Below are 25054 nucleotides of genomic sequence, written 5' to 3'. Positions count from 1 at the left end.
GAATTCCTTCTCCCTTGCCCGAAACTTATTGTTACTCACCCAAAGCCCATTGTTCTGTTATTTGCTTCACTGCTTGCTGTATTGACTATAAATAAACTCCTGGGACTGGAGCCGGGGTTCGACTCCTCAGAGTGACCCTCCTGGCCCCACTTCTCTGTAAGAGTTGTGGAATTGGGTTATTGTCTCCGCCGCCCCGACATTTGCCGCCGCCCCGACAGACAGCAACTGGTAGTGGCGGTGTGGTAGCAACTCCCTAGGTTGTTGTGAGATTTAGATCACTTTATGTATCTAAAGTGCTTGGAACAGTATCTGGCACATAACCAGTGCCATATAAATGTAAACTATTATTGTAATTATAACATTATTTTTATTAGAGCAGTATTTGTTTTTTAGTAAGTACTCAGTAAATGTTAGCTGTTTTAGAGCAGGTAAGAACAAGTCCATAGCATGCTTCCAAACCCGTGAGTAAAGGTAGGACGCTCATTCTAAAGAGAGAATTTGCTGCTAACATAGGGCTAAAATATTAGAGCCAGTAGCTGTGGGGAGTTCCAAGGGACCTCTGGAAGCACCCCCATCACAAGGCTTGAACATCAGTGTAATTCAGTTTTATAATTGCATCCATTAAGTGTTCTTATTATAACCTGGTAGAATTGTTGCTGTCAGTGATAATGATATAGACTACACAAAAGGACTGATTGCAATCAGTTTCCCTGGGAGATGATAACAGCTCTGTGGTGGGTGCTGTGATGCACCTGGAACCCCTGCAGGAATGAAAGACTTATTCCCCCCAGGTGCTAGGAGCCCTCTTGGAGCCCTCTTTGAGAGTCGCCTTGGCTGAAGAAAGCTGCCTCGCCCAAACTACCTCTTTCTAGGGACAGCCCACAACTAATTACTGATCAGCATGGGGGTATAAAGGCCTGGACCTCTTGCTTGGCTGGGATCAGCTTTGAGGGGCTACCAAGCTCCAGAAGTCCCTGTGAATTGGAGGAGGGCTTTGTAGGGAATGCATCCCAGATCAAATTGTTTCTCTGCTCAATCCCACTTCCCTTCCCTTCCTTCACAGGTGTTGATCCCAAGAAAACTCCTTAATAGACTTCTTACTCAGGGTCTGCTTCCTGGGGACCTCAACCTATGAAAACACCCTATGCTCCTTCCTGCCTCAGAGCTTTGCACTATTGATGTTGTTAGGGGCTGCTGAGTTGGTTCCGACTCATAGCGACCCCATGGACAACAGAATGACACACTGCTAGGGCCTGCACCATCCTCACAATTGTTGCTATGCTTGAGCCCATTGTTGGAGCTGCTATTTGTTCCCTTGCTTATTGTTTTAATTTGCATTTTTCTGATCACTAGTGGGTTGAACATCTTTTCACTATTTCCTTTTGGAAGCTGCTCTACAACAATTATGGCTACTCACTTCATCATCTCGTTGAGGTTCCCCCACCCATCTCTGGGGTTTTGAGACACAATTAGCTTGGAGCGCAGATTTTCACATTTAGGTGCAATAGCATCTACCGCCGGGGCTAAAGCATCATTGGTAATAATGCACTTGGCTTTCGACGATTGTAACCTGTAGAGGATGTCTTTCTGGGTCAGTTGAGTGGTTCCTGTAATTAAAACTGTCCCTGAGGGAGCAGAAAAGAAAGAATATTTAGAAGGAAGGATTTCCTTCATCATGTTAGTTAGGGTAATGTAAATAGGTCACATACAGTCTACATTTCTCATAATGAGTTAATTAATTTACCAGGCAAGGTAACTATTTGTCTTCCTTTCATTAGTCTGCTTTTGACTTTCAAGGATCTCAAAGTCTATGACCCTTTTGCCCTTAAAAAAAAATCCAACCACTTGCTGTCAAGTTGATTCTGACTCATGGTGACCCTATGTGTTGCAGGATAGAACTGTGCTCCCTAGAGTTTTCATGGCTGTGACTTTTCAGAAGCAGATAACCAGGCCTTTCTTCCGAGGTGGTCCTGGATGGATTTGAATGGCCAACCTTTTGATTAGTACTTAACATTATTATTTGTTCCAATATGAAAGGATGTTAAATGCTGGATAATTATCATCTATTGAAGACTGTTCATAAATTGAGCTATAAAGGAGTTTTAATGGAAAAGTAGCATTACCCAACATTTATCAAGTACTTTTAATGTGCCAGGTACTATTATAAGTGTTTTCCATGTTTTAACTCATTTAATCCCCACCAAAAAACCAAAAACACAAAACTAGGAATAACTTGCCCAAGATCACCTAAGTTGCAAGTGACAGAACGGGATGAATCTTGCAGCCTAACTCCAGAGCCACTTCAGTACCAAAAAAACCCATTGCCATCAAGTTGATTCTGACTTATAGCGACCCTATAGGACAGAGCAGAACTGCCCCATAGGGTTTCTGAAGCTGTAATCCTTATGGGAGCAGACTGTCACATCTTTCTCCCACAGAGCAGCGGCTGGTGTGTTCAAACTGTCGACCTTTCGGTTAGCAGCTGAGCGCTTAACCACTGTGCGACCAGGGTTCCCTCACTTCAGTATACCACTCTCAAAATGCAGATGATTGTTTGATGGTTCTTTACAAAGGCAAGGATTGAGGCATGCATTTCTTCTGTGATTCTGCTCCTGCCAGTTGTGTAGTACACTGTTGTTGCTGTTAGGCGCTGCTGAGTCTTTTCCGACTCATAGGGACCCTAGTACAATAGAATGGAACACTGCCTGGTCCTGCACAATCCTCACAATCGTTGCTTTGTTTGAGCCTATTATTGCACCACTGTGTCAGTCCATCATGCTGAGGGTCTTCCTCTTTCTCAATGATCCTCTACTTTACCAAGCATGATATCCTTCTCCAGGGACTAGTCCCTATTGATAACATGTCCAAAGTACGTGAGGTGAAGTTTCGCCATCTTCGCTTCTAAGGAGCATTCTGGCTGTACTTCTCCCAAGATGGATTTGTTCATTCTTCTGGCAGTCCATGCTATAATCAGTATTCTTTGCCAATACCATAATTCAAAGGCATCAATTCTTCTTCGATTTTCCTTATTCATTGTCCAGCTTTTGCATGCATATGAGATGACTGAAAACATCATGGCTTGGGTCAGGCGCACCTTAATCCTCAAAGTGACATATTTGCTTTTTAATACTTTAAAGAGGTCTATTGCAGCAGATTTTATATATATGTATCAATCCCAAACTAGTTGCTGTTGAGTCAACTCTGACTCATGGTGACCCAATGTGTGTCAGAGTAGAACTGTGCTCCATAGGGTTTTCAGTGGCTGAGTTTTCAGAAGTAGATTGCCAGGGCTTTCTTCCAAGGTGCCTCTGGGTAGACTCGAACCTCCAACCTTTCACTTAGCAGCTGTGTGCATTAACTGTTTGCACCACTCAGGGACTCCAAGTATGTACTGTTTAAAAAGACAGAGAATGACCCTTTTGGGGAGGAGAGCTATTTTAAATAGAATGGCCAGGGATGGCCTCCGTGAGGAAGATTCCTATTTATATTTAAGTTTCATGTAAAAGAAGTGTTCAAAACTTCCAGAAATAAAATGTCCATTCCCACTTCACTGTTGTTATTTTGCATGAATGCATGAGGATTGATACATGTTGCTGAAACCGGATAGGAAAAAGGTCCAAAGAAAGCACTGTGGAGTAGCAGAACAAGCACTGCACTGGAAATCTGGGCTCTAAGGTTCTTGTTCCACCTGTTTCTCTAATCAGTGTGTGACCTTGGCTAAGTTGCTGAATCTTTCTGGGTCTCTCCTGCCTCTTCTATAAATTTAAAATGTGGTCCTCCCACAACTACCATGGCCTCCACCAGACTGAGTCCAATACAACTAGATGGTGCCTGGCTACCACCACCAACTGCTCTGACGGGGATCACAACAGAGGGTCCTGGACAGAGCTGGAGAAAAATGTAGAACAAAATTCTAACTCACAAAAAAAGACCAGACTTACTGGCCTGACAGAGACTGGAGAAACCCTGAGAGTATGGCCTCCAGATACCCTTTTAGCTCAGTAATGAAGTCAGTCCGGAGGTTCACCCTTCAGCCAAAGATTAGACAGCCCCATAAAACAAAACAAGACTAATGAGGCACAGCAGTCCAGGGACAAGGACTAGAAGGCAGGAGGTGACAAGATAGCTGGTATTTGGGAACCCAAGTCTGAGAAGGGAGAGTGTTGACATGTCGTGGGGTTGTTAACCAATGTCATAAAACAATATGTGTACTGTTTAATGAATAACTACTTGTTCTATAAACCTTCATCTAAAGTACAATAAAAAAAAAAGTAGTCCTCAAAGGGTGGTCCCTGGAACCAGCAGTATCAACATCATCTGGGATCTTGTTAGAATTGTAGAATCTCAGGTCCCACCCAGGTCTCTTGGATCAGAGGCATTTTAACAAGATCTCCAAGTGATTCATATGCATATGAAAGTTTGAGAAGAATTGAACTAGATGATTTTTCAGATCCATTCCCAATTTGAAATTTTATGGAAATTCTAGAAAATGCTAGAGAGAGCATTGGACTCAAGTACTAACTTGTTAAGTTACCTTGGACAAATGACTTGATCTTTCTTGTCCCACATCTATGAAAGCTTTAGCTTCCTCATTTATAAAATGAGGTTTCCCCTTCCTATTCATACAGCTCTTGTGAAGATAAAATGAGCATATGAGCAAACATTTATTTTAAAGTCTGAGAGACGCTGTATATAGGAACTTTAAATGATCTATCAACTGAGTTTGGGTGTTGCATTAGCTTTTTGGGTAAATATTACCTAAAGTAAAGATCCAACTGACTGGAGATTAATATTTTTAAATAATTATATGCTGAAATTTCTGTTGCAATGGATTTAGCCTATAATACATAGAAAACAGTTTGAAAATTAAAATGTAATATAAGCGTTTGTTGTTGGCGCTGGGGGCCGTAGAGCAGATCTCTCTGAGAACTTGGAAATAAGGGAAATAGATTGCCTTCCAAGAGCTAAACTATAAAATCAACATAAATAGCACAGAGATATGCAAACTCACTGTAAACAGACATAATGGTTCACAGAGAAGCAAGGCTAAACTACTGGGATATATGATGTATTAATGTATCTATTCCAAGAGTTGTATCCTTTCACCATACTTATTCAATCTGTATGCTGAGCAAATAATCCAAGAAACTGAATTATATGAAGAAGAATGTGGCATCAGGATTGGAGGAAGACTTATTAACAACCTGTGATATGCAGATGATACAACCTTGCTTCCTGAAAGTGAAGAGGACGTGAAGCACTCGCTGATGAAGATCAAAAATCACAGCCTTCAGTATGTGCTTTATAGGGGTTTCAATGGCTTATTTTCAGAAGTAGATCACCAGGCCTTTCTTCCAAGGCACTTTTGGGGGGACTTGAACCTCCAACCTTTTGGTCAGCAGCCAAGTACGTTAACAGTTTGTGCCACCCCATATGGTGACAAGACTGCAGTGAATTTACCAGATCTGGACACTCACCTGCTAAGTCAACATAAAGAAAATAAAAATCCTCACAACTGGACCAATAAGCAACATCATGATAAACAGAGAAAATATTGAAGTTGTCAAGGATCTCATTTTACTATGATCCACAATCAACACCCATGGAAGCAGCAGTAAGAAATCAAACAATGTATTGCACTGGGGAAGTCTGCCGCAAAAGACCTCTTTTAAGTGTTGAAAAGCAAAGAAATCACTCTGAGGACTAAGGTGTGCCTAACCCAGGCCATGGTACTTTCAATTAACCTCATATACATGCAAAAGCTGGACAATGAATAAGGAAGACTGAAAAAGAATTGATGCATTTGGATTATGGTGTTGGCAAAGAATATTGAATATAGCATGGACTGCCAGAAGAACAAACAAATCTATCTTGGAACAAGTACAGCCAGAGTGCTCCTTGGAAGCAAGGATGGCGAGACTTCGTCTCATGTACTTTGGACATGTTATCAGGAGGGACCAGGTCCTGGAGAAGGACATCATGGTTGGTAAGGTAGAAGGTCAGTGAGAAAAAGAAATACTCGATGAGATGGATTGATACAGTGGCTGCAACAACGGGCTCAAACATAGCAATGATTGTGAGGATGGTGCAGGACTGGGCAGTGTTTTATTCTCTTCTACACAGGGTTGCTGAGTGGAAACCGACTCGATGGCATCTTCACAACATACCAAGAGTTTGTGTCAGAAGTGGGTATTTCAGGCACAGAAGCATAGAAAAAGGAGATTCACTGGGGTGACTCTAACAGTACCTACCCTAGCCTATCTAGGGAAGAAGTTTCTGCCAAGGGATTTCACATATTATGGTCCCTTGGACAAGGTGGCCCCTGGCCCGTACCCACATGCACACTGGCCTGTTTTCATTTTCTTAAACCAACAAGTTATTTCCTGCCTCGGGTCATTTGCACATGCTTGTTCATTTTCCAAGGAGCTCTGGTGGCACAATGGTTAAAGCCCTCAGCTGCTAACTGAAGGGTCAGCAGTTTGAACTCACCAGGCACTCCGTGGGAGAATGATGTGGCAGTGTGCTTCTATGAAGATTACATCCTTGGAAACCCTATGGGGCAGTTCTAATCTGTCCTATAGGGTCACGATGAGTCAGAATTAACGTGAGGGCAATGGGTTTGGTTCATTTACCTAGAATGCTCCCTCCATGTCTCCCCTCTCCCTCTGGCTGAGTCATCCCTCAGGTCTCATTTAACAGTCCCCTAGGAGACCTTCTCTCAGTCTATAGTGGGTCCCCTCTTGTACATTCCCAGCTCCTGTGCTATTTCCTTCATAGCATTTATCATTCTTACAACACTGTGTTTAACTCATCACTGTCTCTCCCATTGGACCCTGAACTCCACAGTGCCTGAAACATGACAGGTGCACAGTAAATACTTGTTGCAGGGAGGGGTAGATGGATCTAGAGGGGTGGGTGGATGGACTGGGCTTCTAAATCCTGATGCCAACAAATTGAATTTTGAAAGTCTTTTGTTCTGAACCCATATCTACAAAACAAACTTCAGGCTCAACTTTGTCTTCTCATGTAGATCTGATAACAGGGAGAGAGGGGGCTACTCATGGCCAGAGTCTTTTGTCCTTTGTGATAGGTATATTTCTTCAGGCAAATAAATACATTAGTAATAGCCTTCTATATGCCTTATCCCGTACACATGGTAATGAGAGTCCTTCCCTGATATTCAGAGTTGTACTCTCCACACACTGACATAAAGCAGCTTTCTGACTTACCAGGTAAGTGTCCAGATCTGGTAAATTCACTGCAGTCTTGTCACCATATGGGGTGGCACAAACTGTTAACGTACTTGGCTGCTGACCAAAAGGTTGGAGGCTCAAGTCCCCCCAAAAGTGCCTTGGAAGAAAGGCCTGGTGATCTACTTCTGAAAATAAGCCATTGAAACCCCTATAAAGCACAGTTTTACTCTGACACACATGGGGTCATCACGAGTCAGAATCAACTGGATGGCAACAGGTTATTGGTGCCACTCTATGAGGCCTCCAGTAAGAAAGTAAACTCACTTCCTCCAGCTAAGTGGTTCTCAAACTTGAACATACATCAGAATCACCAGTAGGGCTTGTTAAAACACAGATTGGTAGGCCCTACCCACAGAGTTTCTGATTCAGTAGTAGATCTTGGGTGGGACTCAAGAAGTTACATTTTTGACAAATTCCCAGTGTTGCTGATGCTGCTGGTCCAGGGACCACACTTTGAGAACTACAGTTTAGCATTATCCCTCTGCAGTGCTGTGTACTTGCCTTTTCTGAAAGCACATTAAAACTCATCCCAGTACTCTCTCGTCTAATAATGCATTTCCAAATATTTTAAGGCTCCCCAAAAGGCGCCTTTCAATTATACAATTTTCTTTTTTTATTGCAAAATATACCAAAAATGCAACAGAGTTTATGCAATATGTACATACAATTTCCTTTAAAAATTTTTTAAAACAAACATTATTTACCACCTGGTTTAAGAAATGGAATGTTTGAAGCCCCCTATGCACCCTGCCCCAATTAAATCTCTCTCCACCCCACACTCACCATCAGGTAACCATTATCCACAATGTTGTGTTAACCATTATTTTGCGATAATTTTTAATTTTATCGTATATTCATATAACTCTAAGTAGTATATGAACAACTGGAGTCCTTGCAAATATTTCAAGTGCATTCCTTAGCTAATGTTCATTAAGCGGGAAAATTTATTGGAAAATCAAGTAACTATGAGCTTGTTTCTAATGCTGTCAATAATTATATGTCAGTTATTGCCTTCCATCTTATTCTCACATCTAAGAGAATCTGCCTGCCTTCCTGCCCACAGCCCCAGTAACCATGCTTATACCAGATGAAGCTGCCATTGGCCACAGCTGATTGGCTGAGCAGTAGACACCTAACCCGAGCTGCACCAGTGTGGCAAACCAAAACCCTGCATCAAGGCAAAATGATGGAGGAGCAGAGAAAATACGTGTTAGAAGGAGAAGAAGAAGAAGGAGAAGGAGTAGGCACATGAGAAAGGCAGAGACAAAAGACCTTGTGTTTTGGAGTGAAATAACAGAAAAAGAAGTTGCCTGCTGAGTAACTTACCTTGCAGAGGCCCAGTTGTTCTTTCATACTTTTTTTCAGTGAGTAGCCTTTCATTAACTCTCCTTTTTAACTTGAACTAATATGAGTGGGTTTCTGGCCCTGACAATCAAACAGTCCCTTACTAAAACAGGAGTTCCTGAGAGGTGCAAATGGTTAATGCACTCAGCTGCTAACTGAAAGGTTGGCAGTTTGGGTCTACTCAGAGCCACCTCAGAAGAAAGGCCTGGTGATCTACTTCTGAAAAATCAGCTATTAAAAACCCTATGGAACCCAAGAAGAGATTTACACACAGAAAAAAGCAATCTTTGATGGTTATGTTGGAGGGGACGGCTGGGGAGGGAAAATTACTAAGTGGATAGTAGACAAATGTTAACTTTGGTGAATGGAAAGACAACACAACATAGGGGAAATCAGCACAACTTGACCAAGGCAAAGTCACAGAAGCACCCTAGACCAAGTTACTGGGGCTGAGGGCTGGGGACCATGGTCTCAGGGGACATCTAGGTCAATTGGCATAACATAGTTCATAAAGAAAGTGTTTACATCCTACTTCGGTGAGTAGCATCTGGGGTCTTAAGAGCTTGCGAGTGGCCATCTAAGATACATCTATTGATCCCATCCTGTTTGGAGCAAAGGAGAATGAAAAAAACCAAAGACACAAGGAAAATATTAGTCCAAAGGACTAACGGACCACATGAACCCACAGCCTCCACCAGCCTGAGCCCAGAAGAACTAGATGGTGCCCAGCTACCACCACCAACAGCTCTGACAGGGATCACAATAGAGGGTCCTGTATAGAGCAAGAGAAAAATATAGAACAAAATTCAAACTCATAAAAAAGAGACCAGACTTACTGGTCTGACAGAGACTGGAGGAACCCCCAAGATTATGGCCCCCAGATACCCTGCTAACTCAGAACTGAAGCCACTCCTGAAGTCCACCTTTCAGCCAAAGATTAGACAGGCCTATAAAACAAACAATAACACACTTGCTTCTTAGTTCAATCAAGTATACGAGAACAAGTGGGCAACACTTGCCCAAAAGCAAAGACAAGAGGGCAGGAAGGGACAGGAAAACTGGATGAATGGACACAGGGAACCAGGGTGTGAAAGGAAAGGGGGAGAGTGCTGACACGTTGCAGGGATTGCAACCAATGTCACAAAACAATTTGTGTATAAATTTTTGAAGGAGAAACTAATTTGCACTGTAAACTTTCGCCTAAAACACAGTAAATTTAAAGAGAGAAAAGAGACAATGTGGAAATACTAAAAAAAAAAAAAATAAATAGAGAGAGAAAGAAACTGTGAGAGATAATAAATGTGTATTATTGTTTAAAAAAAAAACCCCTATGGAACACAGTTCTACTCTGACACACATGGGGTCGCTGTGAGTCAGAATCTGCTTGACAGCAACTGGTTTGTTTTTACTAAGACAGTGAGCTTAATTATGCAGCATTCATGAGAGCAATCATTTTGTCAAAAAACTGTGTGGGCTCTGCTACTCCAGTATATAATTAATGTGTACATATGAAATTAGAGTATATTAGCTCTCCTCAAATGGAAGTAATAATTATAATAAATCAATGATAGCTACTTAATGATTTACTGTGACACTAGGAATATTAAGTCATTTCACAAGTATTTTACTGAGTATTTACTATGTGTCAGTCACTGGGGGTGCAGAGATGAATATATCACAGTCTTTGCCCTTGAGTAGCTTACATAATCTTATGGGGATGACAGATACATAAGGAAATAGTGCCCAGTCAATATGCTAAATGTTAAAATAGAGGCACACACATGTTGCTTTGGGGAGTCCAAAAACAGAGCACCTAGGTGGGGAATCAGGGTGGGGTTGCCTGAGATGGTAACATTAGAGCTGAGACTTGAAAGTCTAGTAGGAGTTGTCCAGGTGGTTATATAGGTGCACAAGGCTTTCCAAGTATAGGAAACATCGTGGACAAAAGCTAGGAGGTGGGAGAAATCTGAAATCTGATAGGAAACCATTTGATATGGCTGGAGAGTAGGGGAAATAAGAACAATAAAGGGAGGATAGCTAGGGCCTTCCATGACACACCTAAAAAAGTTGAGATTTTATCCAGTTATTACATACTGTGAAACAGCAAAATAACAGGATAAAATGTGTGTTCTAGAAAAAACACTGGCTACAGAGGGTAAATTGGGCAGGGGTAGGGTGTGGAGACTATAAGAACAGAATTAGGGAGACTTTGGGGGAAATCCAGTTAGGAGATGGTAAAGATGTGAAGTAACGTAATGGCAATGATAATTGGAGAAGAAAAAGGACTCCGGAGACATTTAAAACCAAAAAACTCCTTGTCATGGAGTTGATTCCAACTCATAGCGACCCTATAGGACAGACTAGAACTGCCCCGTAGGGTTTCCAAGGAGCAGCCGGTGGGTTTCAACTGCCGATCTTTTGGTTAGCAGCCTAGCTCTTAACCACTGCGCCACCATGGCTCCTTCTGGAGACAATTAGGGGGGTCAAATTTACAAGACCTAGGGACTGATTAGGAGGGAGGAGTCACAGATGGATGGTAACTGACCACAAGAGGAAATAAAGGTAGGAAGCAAGAACTGAAGTGGGTGGGCAGATAGTAAACTCAGTTGTGAATGCTTTGAATTTAGATGCCAGTAAGTCCTATAAGAGGAGAAGAGCAATAGGTATGAGAGTATTCAACTGTTGATTTTCATTCATTTAACAAATCTTTTAGGAAAAAACGCAACTCCTAATTCAGGTCATGGCGACCCCATGTGTGCAGAGCAGAACTGATCCGTAGAGCTTTCAAGGATGTGACCTTTTGGAAGTAGATCACCAGTCCTGTTTTCCAAGGCACCTCTGGGTGGGTTTGAACTGCTAACCTTTCAACTAGAAGTCAGCACTTAACCATTTATGCCACCCAGGGACTCCTTCAGACTTGACTCAACTTAAAGGCAACTAACAATAACAGTTTAGGTAAAAATATACGACATGTTTCCAACACATTTCTAAAGTTCCTGAGGTTAATCGTATACTGTGCACCGTTCTTCTTCAGATAATATATCCAGATAAACAGCTCTTGATATTCCTTAGATGTTTTGGAAAATCTCCCATTCATCTTAGTTTAAATATGATCAGAGTGTAAACATTACTAACCTGTTCGGAGACAGGCCACATTCACAAGCCACCACTCTGGGATCTTGGGCAGAACTGCAATTACTCGATCTCCTCTTTGTAGTGCACAAGCTTCTGTAAGTATATTGGCAAATTTCCTGGACAAAGAGCCCAGTTCCTCAAAACTCCATCTCACTTCTTGCCCATTTCCATGTATCCACCAGAAGGCTGGATTGGAAGACTTCTTTCCAGCCTAAGGAAAGAGAAACCAGTCATGGATTTTAAGGTTGTGGTATGGTTAAATTCTACTTCAAATGAGTAATTGAATATTTTCTCTAAAGAAAATGCACAGATCATTGGTTAGAACATACCTGAAATATTTGGAAATACCCTGGGGTCCTTATTTCTAGATGTTGGGAGAGCTATGTTATTTCTTCTGCTCCATGTCATTTCTCATTTAGTCTGTTTTTTTCCCCAAAAGTTAGAATTCTTACATCCATTTGTTTCTCTTGATACAGTATCTATGCCTCATTTCTACCATCTCTTAGAATCACTTTTCACTCTCCTTTTTTTTTTTCTTAAATCAACCTAGAGTCATACATTTATGTAACCCAGTGTTTCTCAACTATGAAATTATTGACATTTTGGACTGAATAATTCTTTGTTGGAGTCCCTGGGTGGTGCAAACAGTTAACAAGCTTAGCTGCTAACTGAAAGGTTAGAGGTTCTAGTCTACCCAGAGGCACCTCGGAAGAAAGGCCTGGCAATCTACTTCTGAGAAATCAGCTATTAAAAACTCTGTGGAGCACAGTGCTATTCTGATACACATGGGGTTGCCATGAATCAGAATCTACTCCATGGCAACTGATTTGGTTTGATTTCTTAATTCTTTGTTGTGAGGGGCTGTGCTATGCACTGTAGGATATTTAGCAACATTCCTGGCCTCTACCGACTAGATGAGAGTAGCATCTCTCTTCCCCAATCTTGACAACAAAAATATCTCCAGATATTGCCAAATGTCCCCTGGGGGGCAAAATTGCTCCCAGTTGAGAACCACTGATGCTGCCTGACTGACCCTTTCTTCGTACCTTTTCTATCTTGGTCCATTGATCCAGAACATCTTTAGCAAAGTTGAAATATTCTGGAATCTCCAATCTGAAGTCCTGTTTCATGGATTCGTAATTAGAGAAATTCTGAGGGGTCATTGTTCTGTAATCTTTATATAATGCTCTCACAGGACCAGGGATTGCTAGGTGCTGAAAACACTTGGTCCGAAGTAATATCTTCATGGTGACAAGAGGTGGAATCATTCTTGCTGGATGTTTTGGCACTTAGGATTTCCACGGTGACCAGTCTGTCTGAAAAGACAAGCAAAAAGGACATTTGTTTGTTTCTGTACTGAAAGTAGCCAGACACGAAAGCAGCTAAGTTTTATTATTATTCATCTTGATAATAATTATTACATATAATATATGTTGGAGCCCCGGTGGTGCAGTGGTTAAGTGTTTGGCTGCTAATCAAGAGGTCGGCAGTTCAAATCCACCAGCTGCTCCTTGAAAACCCTATAGGGCAGTTCTACTCTGTCCTACAGGGTCGCTATGAGTCAGAATCGACTCCATGGCAATGGTTTTAATATATGTTACTATAATAAACATGACAGTCATCATAATAGTACCATTTTCTGATCACTCACTATGTTCCAAACACTGTGCTCAGTGTTTTACATGTAATTTCTCATTAAATCCTCAGAGTAACCCTTTAGTTGGTGCTACTGTCATCCCTGTTTATGGACAGAGAAAATGAGGCTCAGTGAAGTTGAAGATTCATTATTAGTAAGAGGCAGAAGCTGGGTTTGAACTCAGAACTGTCTAGTTCCATTTTCCTGACTGCTGCATATTCCTGCCCCTACCTGTTTGTCAGTTTGTTGTACTGTGGTGGCTTGAGTGTTGCTATGATGCTCAGAGCTATGTCAATGGTGTCTCAAATACCAGCAGGGTCACCCATGGTGGACAGGTTTCAGGGGAGGTTCCAGACGAGGACATAGTAGAAGAAAGGTCTGGAAATCTACTTCCGAAAATTAGCCAATGAAAGAAAACACCATGGATCACAACAGAATATTGTCTGATAAAGTGCTGGAATATGTGCCCCCTAGGTTAGAAGCTACTCAAAATACACAGTGGCTACAACAATAGACTCACAGGACCGGGCAACATTTCCTTCTGTTGTGCATGGTGTCGCCACGAGTTGGAACCAGCTGAGGGCAACTAACAACGCAACATGTGCATTTTTAAAAAAATTTTATTGTTGTATTTTAAGTGAAAGTTTATAATTCAAGTTAGCCTTTCATACAAAAATTTATACATACTTTGTTATGTGACCCTAATTGCTCTCCCTATACTGTGATAGCACACTCCTCCTTTCCACCCCTGATTTCCGCTCTCCATTCAACCAGTTCCTGACCCTCTCTGCCTTCTCATCTCACCTCTGGACAGGAGCTGCCCATTTAGTCTCATGTATCTACTTGAGCTAAGAAGCACACTCTTCACAAGTATCATTTTATGACCCATAGTCGTCTAATCTTTGTCTGAAGAGTTGGCCTCAGGAATGGTTTTAGTGCTGGGTTGACAGAGAGTTTGGGGGCCATGCTTTCTGGGGTTCCTCCAGTCTCAGACCCTTAAGTCTGTTTTTTTTTTTTTTACTAGAATTTGAGTTCTGCACCCCACTTTTCTCCTGCTGCATCAGGGACTCTCTGTTGTGTTCCCTGTCGGGGTGGTCAGTGGTGGTAGCTGGGCACTATCTAGTTCTTCTGGTCTCAGGCTGATGAAGTCTCTGGTTTATGTGGCCCTTTCTGTCTCTTGGGCTAATACTGTCCTTGCGTCCTTGGTGTTCTTCATTCTCCTTTACTCCAGGTAGGTTGGGACCAATTGATGCATCTTAGATGGCCACTCGCAAGCTTTTAAGACCCCAGACACCACTCACTAAAGTAGGATGCAGAACATTTTCCTAATAAACTTTGTTATGCCAGTTGACCTAGATGTCCCCTGAAAGCATGGTCCCCAGACCCCCGCCCCTGCTACTCTCCCTCGAAGTGTTTGGTTGTATTCAGGAAACTTCTTAGCTTTGGTTTAGTCCAGTTGTGCTGACTTCCCCTGTAGTGTGTGCTGTCCTTCCCTTCACCTAAGAATTCTTGTCTACTATCTAGCAACATGTACATTTCTAAAGTAAGGATCTGGGTCATCCAGGCAGTGAATCTCACTGAAAGCAAAGGGCTAAGTCTTTTTATCTAATATCTTTCACCTACAGATTTCAGAAGTAGTTCACAAACGTTAAGCAGACTTGTACAATGGAGGTCTAATCAATAGATGAAGAAACCGAGAGTAGCCCAGTATCTAATTAGGCATGGAAGTGCCATCAAAGAATTTGAATTTATAGGCTGCAGTTCCCATGCTTCCAATAGGAGCCCTGCTACCTTTGAGATCGGCAATTGGCTGGAGTAATTGGCTTAGACTGCGTTTACCAGAGATATAATAATAGAGCTTTAGCCTTTAGGACTTCTGTGGGGGAGGCCCCCCTAGGCAACCCAGCACTCCCCGCTTCTGTGGGAAATCATTTGATTACTATGTTGATTACTTGGCTGAGGTCTCATAAACGAGACTGTTAAAAATGAAGTTCTAGGAATTATGAGTGTGAGGTTCTCTTTATACTTTTGGTAATTTTCCAGATTACCTACAAGAAACATGTATTACTCTCACAACCATTAAATTATGAGCGTAATAAACTGGTTTACTTTTAACTGCATTTCTAGCTGTGTGGTGTGTAAGGCAGCATGGCTATGTGGAGGCATTACTGTACTGTTAAATTTCCAAAATAATAATGAATGACAGACATCAGCCTTAAGTTTTGCCCAAAATGGGCCAGGTGTTTGGGCATCATGTTGATGTACCCAATGCATCAGGAGATCTGGGCACTTCTGATTTTCTCACCTATTTGTGTGAGGACCTGACAAATCAATGAGCTTAAGCCTTTGGAGATTATCTAGTTTGAGCCCCCTCGTTTTTCCCCTGTGAAGAAAACTGAGCCCCAAAGAGGAGAAGCAACTTGCTTCAATGTGTCATGTCAAAGCTAGAACTAGAACTTAAGTCTTTGGATTCCTACTTGAATGTCCTCTAGAGCAGTGTCTTCCAACCCTGGCTGTATATTTGAATGACCAGAAAAGCTTTTTTTAAATCGTTGGTGCCCAGATCCTGGCACAATGAAATCAGAATATCTGGGGGTAGGGACTGGGACTCATATTTTTTTAAAGTTCCTCAGAAGATTCCAGGGTTGAGGATCATTGGTCTAGAGGCTGTGGTCTGTAAACCAGTAGCATTAGCATCACCTGGAAGATTGCTAGAAATGCACATTGTCAGGCCCCACCCCAGACTACTGAATAAGTAAACCAAAAAACCAAACCCGTTGTCATCGAATCGATTCCGACTCATAGAGACCCTACAGGACAGAGTACAACTGCCCCATAGGGTTTCCAAGGAGCAGCTGGTGGATTCAAACTGCTCACCTTTTGGTTAGCAACCATAGCTCCTAACCACTGTGCCACCAGGGCTCCTTTGAATGGTAGGTTTTAACATTTAAACAAGATCCCCTGGTGATTGGTGTGCACATTAAAGTGTGAGAAGCCCTGGTCTGTAGCATGGTTGCTAAAACACATTGGCCCCAGTCATAGGATAGGGTCCCAGTTTTGCCACTTGAACAACTAACTCCTCTCAACCTCAGTTTCACACTTTACCAACAGGAAAAACAATAGAACCTTCAACCAAGAGCTGCACTGAAGATTAAATGAAATATAATGCCAAGGTGCTTATCGTGATGCCTAACACATTACTATCCACTAAAACAGGGGTTGGCAAGCTTTTTCTACAAAGGACCAGATAGTAAATATTTAGGCTTTGCAGATATAAGAACATTTGTATCATTGCAGAAAATTCTACTGGACAGCACTGGTCTATATTAATAATAGCTCAGAACTGAATTAATATGAAACATTAAGATAAGGAAAATTGAGGGGTAAGGCTCCCAAGATAGGATTTTTCTAAGGGTTCCGGTTTAGTAAAGTGTTAGCCATCTCTTTTCTCTTGCCTAAGCTGCTGTGTGAGGGAAAGCGTGAACAGGAATCTCTTGAGAGTTCTCTTGGGCTCTAGGAGAAGAGGCTGCTCTTAGAACAGAAATAAAATCATAGTGAGACCTGGGTTGAGTCCTCAAGTCTCCAAAGGTCATTCTGTTTTGGCAGAGTGACAACCACCTGTCTCTGTTGTTTGCTGGGAATGAGCAGGTGCAAACAGCACTCCTGTAAGGATGAAGTAAGGCACTTTTGCAACTTTCTCTCCTAGAAGTCTTGCTTTCCATTTTTCCGAGGGAGTCCCTTCATGAGCCTATGAACTTAACTTCTAAGTCACAGATAATTTCCTTCTTACAGAATTAGCGACTGTAGGAAACTGAAGCTAAGTAGTCAACACTCAGTTTTTAGATCTAGCTTTTCTCTCTTAATTTTTAAAATTTATTTTTGGATAATATCTTTAAATGGTTCAAAAATATAAAAATCTGTCTCCCGTATAAAACAACATGTGTACTTCTGTTTCATGAGAAACTATTTGTTCTGTAAGCCTTCACCTGAAGTACAATAAAAAAAAAAAAAAGAGAAGAAAAAAAAAAATCTGTCTCCCATCTCCAGTCTTGCAGCTGCCTCGTGTACCCGACCTCCAGCCCCTGTGTAACCACTATTACTATTCCTATGTATCTCTTCAGGATTTCTTTATGGGTATTCAAGCAAATATGACTATAGATTATTATTTCTTAGGTAGCCTAGAATACCTACTATTCTGTGCTGAAAAAAAAAAAGCACTGTGTTTTGGAGATCTTTCCATAATAGTACACAGAGATCTTCCTCATTCTGTCTTTTTGTTTATTTGTTTGCTTGTTTTGGCAGCTGCATGGAATTCCAGTGAAGAGCTGCACCATAATTTCTTAAACCAATTCCCCACGGATGATCATTTGATTTGTTTACATTATTTTACAATTTAGATGAAATTTTGAAACTGTGTCCTGATTCTCTCATTACTTGGGTGTAACAGTATTTTAAAATAGTTATTAAGAAGTATCAGGGAGGAGGCAGAGCCAACATTGCACTATAGACAGAAGCACAATGCCATCTCTCCACAGCAAAGACCACAGCAAAAAACTAAGTAAAATGGAGACAAACGTCAGTCCTGGAACCCTAAGCATCAAACGAAGAGATAAAGAACTCCACCAAGCACCGAATGGAATAAGAAACTGGCAGAGAACAGAGAGCGAGGAGAGATACTGAGCAGAGGTCCCTTATCAGCTAATGCAGCACGGATTTGCCGTCTTGGACTCCTGTGAGAGATTGGCGGACAGGGAGTATGGGAAAGCAGCTTCACGGAGCTCCCAGCAGAAGACAGAGCACCCGGTAATCAGCGATACATGCTTTCCTACCCCATACTGTTCTTCCCTGCTGCTCGGCCTCCGTCGCTTCCTGGCAGGCCCCTGCAGCTTGGCCATGAGGCGCTGGCTCCCTGTAGCTTGGATTCACCCCACACACACCAGCTGGCTCCTTCAGTGCCATTTCTTTGTTGCTGGTGTTGCTTTTGTCAGCTCCTTCTGGTTTCTTCCCTGTCTCTCACCTTCTCCCCCTCCTTTCTCTTGAAACACCGGGCTCATGTGCCATCGTTGCTTCTTCTTGACAGGCTGTGAAGTGCCACTTGGCTAGGGAACTATTTCCTGGTCTGTGCTGCCACATTGGTGCGATCCCTGGGGATTTTTTGGTTTGTTTGTTTATTTTCTTTTTCTTTTTTCCTTTTTGTTTTTCTTCATTTCTTGGTTTCTCGTCTCTCTCTACTGACCTTTTTCTACTGCCTCCTGAATACCTGGTGCTGTATGCCATCTCCACCCCTTCTAGCCAGGCTGTATTGCTTGGCTTGGGAGCTACTTCCACGGTCTGTGCTGCTGCACCAGTGGGATCCCTGGGGGTGTTTCTTTCTTTTTTTTTAATTTTATTATTATTTTTATTTCTTTTTATTTTTTCTTCATTACTCAGTTTCTCGTCTCTCTCTACTTACCTTCTTTTCCTGTCTCCTGCATACCTGGTGCTGTGTGCTATCTCTGCCCCTTCTAGCAGGCTGTACTGTGTGGCTTGGGAGCCACTTCCCCAGTATGCACAGCCACGTCAGTGGGATCTCTGGGGGCTTTTTATTTATGTTTTATTTTTCTTTTTTCCTTTTTGTTTTTCTTCATTTCTCAGTTTCTCATCTGTCTCTACTTTCCTCCTTTTCCTGTCTCCTGAATACCTGGTGCTGTGTGCCAACTCCACCCCTTCTAGACAGGTTGTGCCCCGAGGCCTGGGAGCCACTTTTCTGGTCGCTGATGAGATCTCTGGGGGCATTTCTTTTCTTTTTTTAATTTTTATTTATTTTTTTCTCTTTTCCTTTTTTGTTTTTCTTCATTTTTCTGTTTCTCATCTCTCCATTCTAATGGCAGCCTCCCTTAGCACTTTTTTTTTGGCACCTGTTTCTCTCTCCTCTTTCTCTTTTTTCCCTTACCCAACTTAGCTTCACACATTACAACCTCCCCCACCTCCTGCCTATCTGCACTGTGCACTGAACATTGTATCCCCAAGCAGCACAGGCATGGCCTACCAGAACCTGCCCTGCACTGACCCCTGGGCTGCCCCGTTGGATGCAGTACATGCCACAAACAACCCATCCCAGCAACTCCCCTTCAGCTGGATGTGTCCTACTGCACCACAGCTGAGTGACTGGCCCTGCACATTGGACAATGAGGTGAAAAGTATCATGCCCACAGAAGAACAAACAACAAAGAATGCACAGCCCACCTGCTCAGACATAACCAAATAAAACAAAAAGCAAGATGAAATAAACAAATCTACAGTCAATAAATGAAGAAGATAACTACTGAATGCCCTGAAGACAGCAGACAATATCAAAACATATATAAAAAAAGACAAGATGGTTCCAGACGACTTTCCAGTAGAAGAAAAGGCACTGGAACTACCTGATAGGGAACTCAGATCTCTAATATTCAGAGCTATCCAAGACTTGAAGCAAAAAGCAGACAAAAATGAGGAAAAAATAGACAAATTCATGGAAAAGACGGACAAATTCATGGAAAATACAGACAAAACAGTGGAAGAATTCAGGAAAATAATACAGGAACAAAATGTCAAAATAAATTGACAACTAGAAATCATATGAAAACAACAATAAAAAATCCAAAAGATAAACAACGAGATTTCAGAAGTGGACAGTGTCATAGGTCTGAGGAGCAGGTTTGAAACAACGGAAGACAGGATCAGCGAAATCAAAGACAAATACTTGGATGCCACTTTGTTTGAGGAAAACTCAGAAAAAAGGACAAAGAAAAATGCAGAAACCCTGAGAATGGTGTGGGATACAATCAAAAGCAAAAATTTACTAGTGATTGGAGTTTCAGAACAGGGAGAGAAAATGGAAAACACAGAGAGGATCATTGAAGAATTGCTGACAGAAAACATTCCTAATATCATGAAAGATGAAAAGCTGACCATCCAAGAAGCTCAATGAACCCCAAATAGGATAGACCTCAAAAGAAAATCACCAAGGCATATCATAATCACACTTGCTAAAACCAAAGACGAAGAAAAAATCCTAAGAGCAGCTCAAGAAAAAATGAAAAGTCATATACAGAGGAGAAACAATAAGACTAAGCTCTGATTACTCGGCAGAAACCATGCAGGCAAGAAGGCAATGGGATAACATATATAAAACCTTGAAAGAAAAAAATTACTAACCAAGAATAAAAACTCTCGGTTAAATATGATGGTGAAATTAGGACATTTCCAGATGAACAGAAATTAAAGGAATATGTAAAAACCAAACAAAATTTACAAGAATTATTAAAGGGAGTCCTTTGGTTTGAGAACCAACAACATCAGACAACAGCCTGAATCCAGGATGCAAGATCATACCAGCCAGATACCAACCTAGAAAATGAACTCTCAAGGACTATTCAAACTAAGATTTACAACAGGGAACCAGAGAGGTTAATCTGCAAATGACAACATCAGCACAATGAGAGAGGAATAAATGGTGTAGGTATAGCACTTTCTAATGGAGAGGAAGGCAAGGCGATATGAAGTAATAAAAGACTGGTTCAGACCTAGGAAGATGAGGGTAAATTTCAAGGTAACCACAAAGAAAGTTAACAAACCTACTCGTCAAAATAAAGAAGAAAAATATGAAGTCTCAGCAAAAACAAAATCTACAAAAACAAAAGAAATGAAAAAAAAATCCACAAACAAAAGGAATTCAGCACAGGAGAATAAGAGGAACAAAGAAAGTGTCACTACCACAGAAAAGCACTACAAAGTGATAGCAATAAACTCACACTTATCAGTAATTACACTGAACATAAATGGCCTAAATGCACCCATGAAGAGACAGAAAGTGACAGAATGGATAAAAAAACAGGATCCATCAGTATGCTGTCTACAAGAGACACACCTTATTAAAAGCCTTATATGAAAAACCAGAGAAAGTTAGCAGTGGTTTGGATTTTTTAAAGCATCACTTAGGAGCTGCAACCCCAGAAAATCCAGAAATAGAGCTGCTTCGCCTAGAATTGGCAGAAATGAAAGAGGAATATGAAGGTATTGTATAAGAAAATAAAACTGGAAGCAAAGCTTGCTCAATATGAACCATCTTTCAGGAGGTTAAGCATGCTGAATGGGATTCTTCTCAGTTGAAAAGACACTGAAAAATGGTTTTGTATGACTGGAACAGTTTGAATAGTATATAATCTTTTCTGAACAGATGCTATAAAACTTTTAATATGTTAAATTCACTTACCACACTTTAATTGTTATAAACACATAATTAGAATCACCAATAAAAACTCAATATAACTTTCTTTGGGAGAATTCAAAGTAAATCCTGAAAAAACTCTGAATACAGGCATCTAAATAGTTTTCATTACCTTAAAAGACGTTGTTTGCCAGTCTAATTAGGAATGACGGTACTAGTTATATTTTAACCAAGGAAGTTAAACATGCACTATTCGTTGGTTTAGTTCAGGATATGAGCACAGGTACAGTCATTCTTTAAAATGAAGATGACAAGTTGTTTGTATTCCCTGCAGACAGCTGGAGAGATCTGTGTGACATAAGATGCTTTTGCCCAGGTTCCCATGAATCTTCTGCTCTTGTTTATATAATGCAGAATGAGTATCTATTCTTTGCCACTACTTTGCCTTACATAACTGTGTGTTCCAGTTTAAACTCTGACACCACATTCTTCTCTGCAGTTGTGCCCTATCTGATAATGTTGCATTGCTTTGCTCTGTGCTTCAGTGGGTCCTAGTTGCACACTGGCCCTTCTATGTTAATTATTTTTCAATCTGTTAACCTGATTGTAAATTTATATAACTTTAAACAGAGTTACACTGTTCCCTTACCCTTATGAAAACTTCTTAGAGACCACAGAACAGAGGCAATAGAAAATTCTGGGTTTATGCCTAAACTGGGATGAGAAGGGGAATGAACCATGTATCGTGGGAGATTCTAGTTTGTGAGCATAACTTATAATGCTTGTTTCCTCAAAGTATTTTGCTAACCTTGAATTCATTTTACCTTCACTATCCTTGTGAAGTAGGTAGGGCAAGTATAAGGGGGAATGTTGGGTGCTGAAATTTTAGGCCGAAGACTAATATTAATAAAAACCATTTGCTAACTGTAGAAACGTGGGCATAGCAGTGAACCACTGAGAGTCACTTTCCTCATCAGTTAAATGAGAAGAATATCTGTGCTGCCTACCTCACAGTGTTGTTGTGAGGGTCAAGTGAGAATATATGTGAGAGATTTGTAAATGGTAAAGCACTATATACTTGTTTGTTAGTCCTCTTTCCTTTCTTTTGGAATACCTACAGCCAGATGATGTTTTATTGATCACTTATTTTCTTCATTGATTGACTGACATTATTAAGAAGTAGTCCTATTTCATGTATTCTATCCCTATTGTTAGAGAACCCATCTTTATTTTTTGGTCAAACCACACAATAGAAAGCAAAATGAATCCAATGAAAGCTGGTTTAACTAGCAAAAGTCTCAGCATCTGCTGGAAATGGTGACCAAGCCAATTATAAGGGCATGTTGGCAAGAATGTGGCCAAAGATCCATGCTATTCTAGTCACAAGTTTGTTTTTGGAGGGGGAGGAGGACAGATACTGTTGGAAGAACATTAACTTGAACTGATTTTTCTCTTAGCAATTTGTGTGCCTCCTGCATTGACAGCAATGGGCTAAGTGCTGGTTGTAATAAAGATGAATGACTTGAAGTTATAAGGCATGTATATAAGCAATTATAACATGGAATAAAACCCCAAAATCCACTGCCGTTGAGTCGATTCTGACTCATAGCGACCCCATAGGACAGAGTAGAACTGCCCCAGAGGGTTTCCAAGGCTATAAATCTTTATGGAAGCAGACTGCCACATCTTTCTCCCATGACAATATGGTATAGGATGTGCTAAGAACTCTAAGAATAATAAAATATGGCCCCATTGAAGTTTTGAAAGAAAAAAAAAATTTTATCAAGTAACACAGGTACATAGTTTTTAAAAAATCAAGGAGTACCAAGTGACTAAAAATGAAAAACTCGGTTGCTAAGTTTACAGCCTTCGGTGCCTGCGTACTCCTTGTCGCTCACTAAATACAACGGAGAAATTCTGATAGAAACACTTGGCTGCCCAAGACTTGAACATTTACAAAAAATTTTTTTTGGCTTTGTTCTCTTATTTATCTTTGTACCCTTATTATCTTTGCTCACAAATGCATGTTCCAACCCAGCAAATCTTACATAAGAGAGAGGAGGCAAGGTACTCACTCAAGTTAGATCCCAACAGCCAGAGACGACGGCAGACTTGTTTTCTAGAACAGCGATGAAACCTGAACTCTCACATCTGCTGGCAGTAACTGTGAAAAGATGGGGGAGTAGGCTGACAATCTGCAAAAGCAAGAAGTGCCCATAGTGCCTTTCGTTGATTGGTGGAGACATTCTGGAGGGAGGAGCAGGAGTTCTAGGCTAAGCTTGTGTAAACTTTCCTTCCTGTTATTCTTAGAGTTCCTTGAGGGCTGGCAAGGTGATTTATTCACTGGAAGGACAAGATAAAAGGAATTGCTTTGTTGTTGTTGTATGCTATCAGGTGATTTCGACTCATAGTGACCCCACAAGACAGAGTAGAACTCCCCAGAGGGTTTCCAAGGCTATAATCTTTATGGAAGCAGACTGCCACATCTTTCTTCCCCGGAGACAAACTTCTGGACCTTTCGGTTAGCAGCCGAGCGCTTAACCATTGTGCCACCAGGGTTCCTAAAGAATTGCTAAACCAAACAAAACCAGTTGCCATTGAGTCGGTTCGGACTCACAGTGACCCTGTAGAACAGAGTAGAACTGCCCCATAGGGTTTCCAAGGCTGTAATCTTTATGGAAGGAGACTGCCATCTTTCTCCTGAGGAGTGGCTGGTTGGTTCAAACCACCAACCTTTTGGTTAGCAGCCGAATGCTTAACCACTGCACTACCAAGGCTCCCTTGAGGAATTGCTAGAGGGTTTTAATCCTTGGAAGGAGCAGAAGGAGGGAAAAAAAAAGAATGGATGAATACGTGGAAGGGTTATGAAGGGGAGAGGAAGGAAGTTGAGAGGTGGGTGTAGATTGCCCAAGACCTCAGCAGACCAGGAGCTGTGGTTATCTGTTGAACTGGTCAGGACCAAACCCGAGTGCTGTCAGGTCACTTCTCTGTTCGATCCTTGAGTTGTGCTTCCCAGTTCACTCCAAGTAAAGTCCCAAGTCCTTATGTGAACTACAAGAAGCTGCCTGACCTGGCTGCTAGGTCCTGTCTGACCCATGGCACTCCTCCTCTTCCTCACTCTCCTGCAGCCATACCAGCCCCCTTTCTTTTCCTTAAACACACCATGCATGTTCCAGCTTCGAGGTCTTTGGAGTTCTCCCTGCCGGGAACACTGGAACACTCTTCCCTCAGATATCCCCTTGACCAAACCCTTCATTTTATTAGGTGTCCTGTCAAAGACGCCTTCCCTTACACATTTTCTAAAATAAAACCAGTTGTGAAATCGATTCCGACTTATGGCAACCCTATGAATGTCAGAGTAGAACTGCGCTCCATAGGATTTTCAGTGAGGATGCATGTAGGAGTACAAGAGCCAGGCCAAATGTGGTTTCTCCAGGGACAGATCAAAGTTCACACTGGTTCAAAGGAAGGTTCCAACCGGAGCAATCAGGCTGT

General features: G+C 41.5%; 1 protein-coding gene across 1 annotated transcript in view; it reads right to left on the bottom strand.

The window, feature by feature from the left end:
- The window catches only part of ACSM3 (acyl-CoA synthetase medium chain family member 3), a 40086-nt gene extending 16355 nt beyond the window's left edge, over window positions 1-23731 (bottom strand). Inside the window, exons 1-4 of the mRNA XM_004373310.2 lie at window positions 23635-23731; window positions 12779-13048; window positions 11733-11943; window positions 1418-1625 (exon numbers count right to left, since the gene is read on the bottom strand). Of these exons, the coding sequence (XP_004373367.1) occupies window positions 1418-1625; window positions 11733-11943; window positions 12779-13000 (641 nt within the window). The 5' untranslated portion in view covers window positions 13001-13048; window positions 23635-23731. The remainder of the gene's footprint in view (window positions 1-1417; window positions 1626-11732; window positions 11944-12778; window positions 13049-23634) is intronic.
- Between the last annotated feature and the right edge of the window lie 1323 nt (window positions 23732-25054).

This window comes from Trichechus manatus, unplaced genomic scaffold (genome assembly GCF_000243295.1).
Source record: "Trichechus manatus latirostris isolate Lorelei unplaced genomic scaffold, TriManLat1.0 scaffold00024, whole genome shotgun sequence".
NCBI classification, from domain to species: Eukaryota; Metazoa; Chordata; class Mammalia; order Sirenia; family Trichechidae; genus Trichechus; species Trichechus manatus.
Note: the sequence above shows the minus strand (reverse complement) of the source record. Positions and strands in the feature narration are given on the sequence as shown.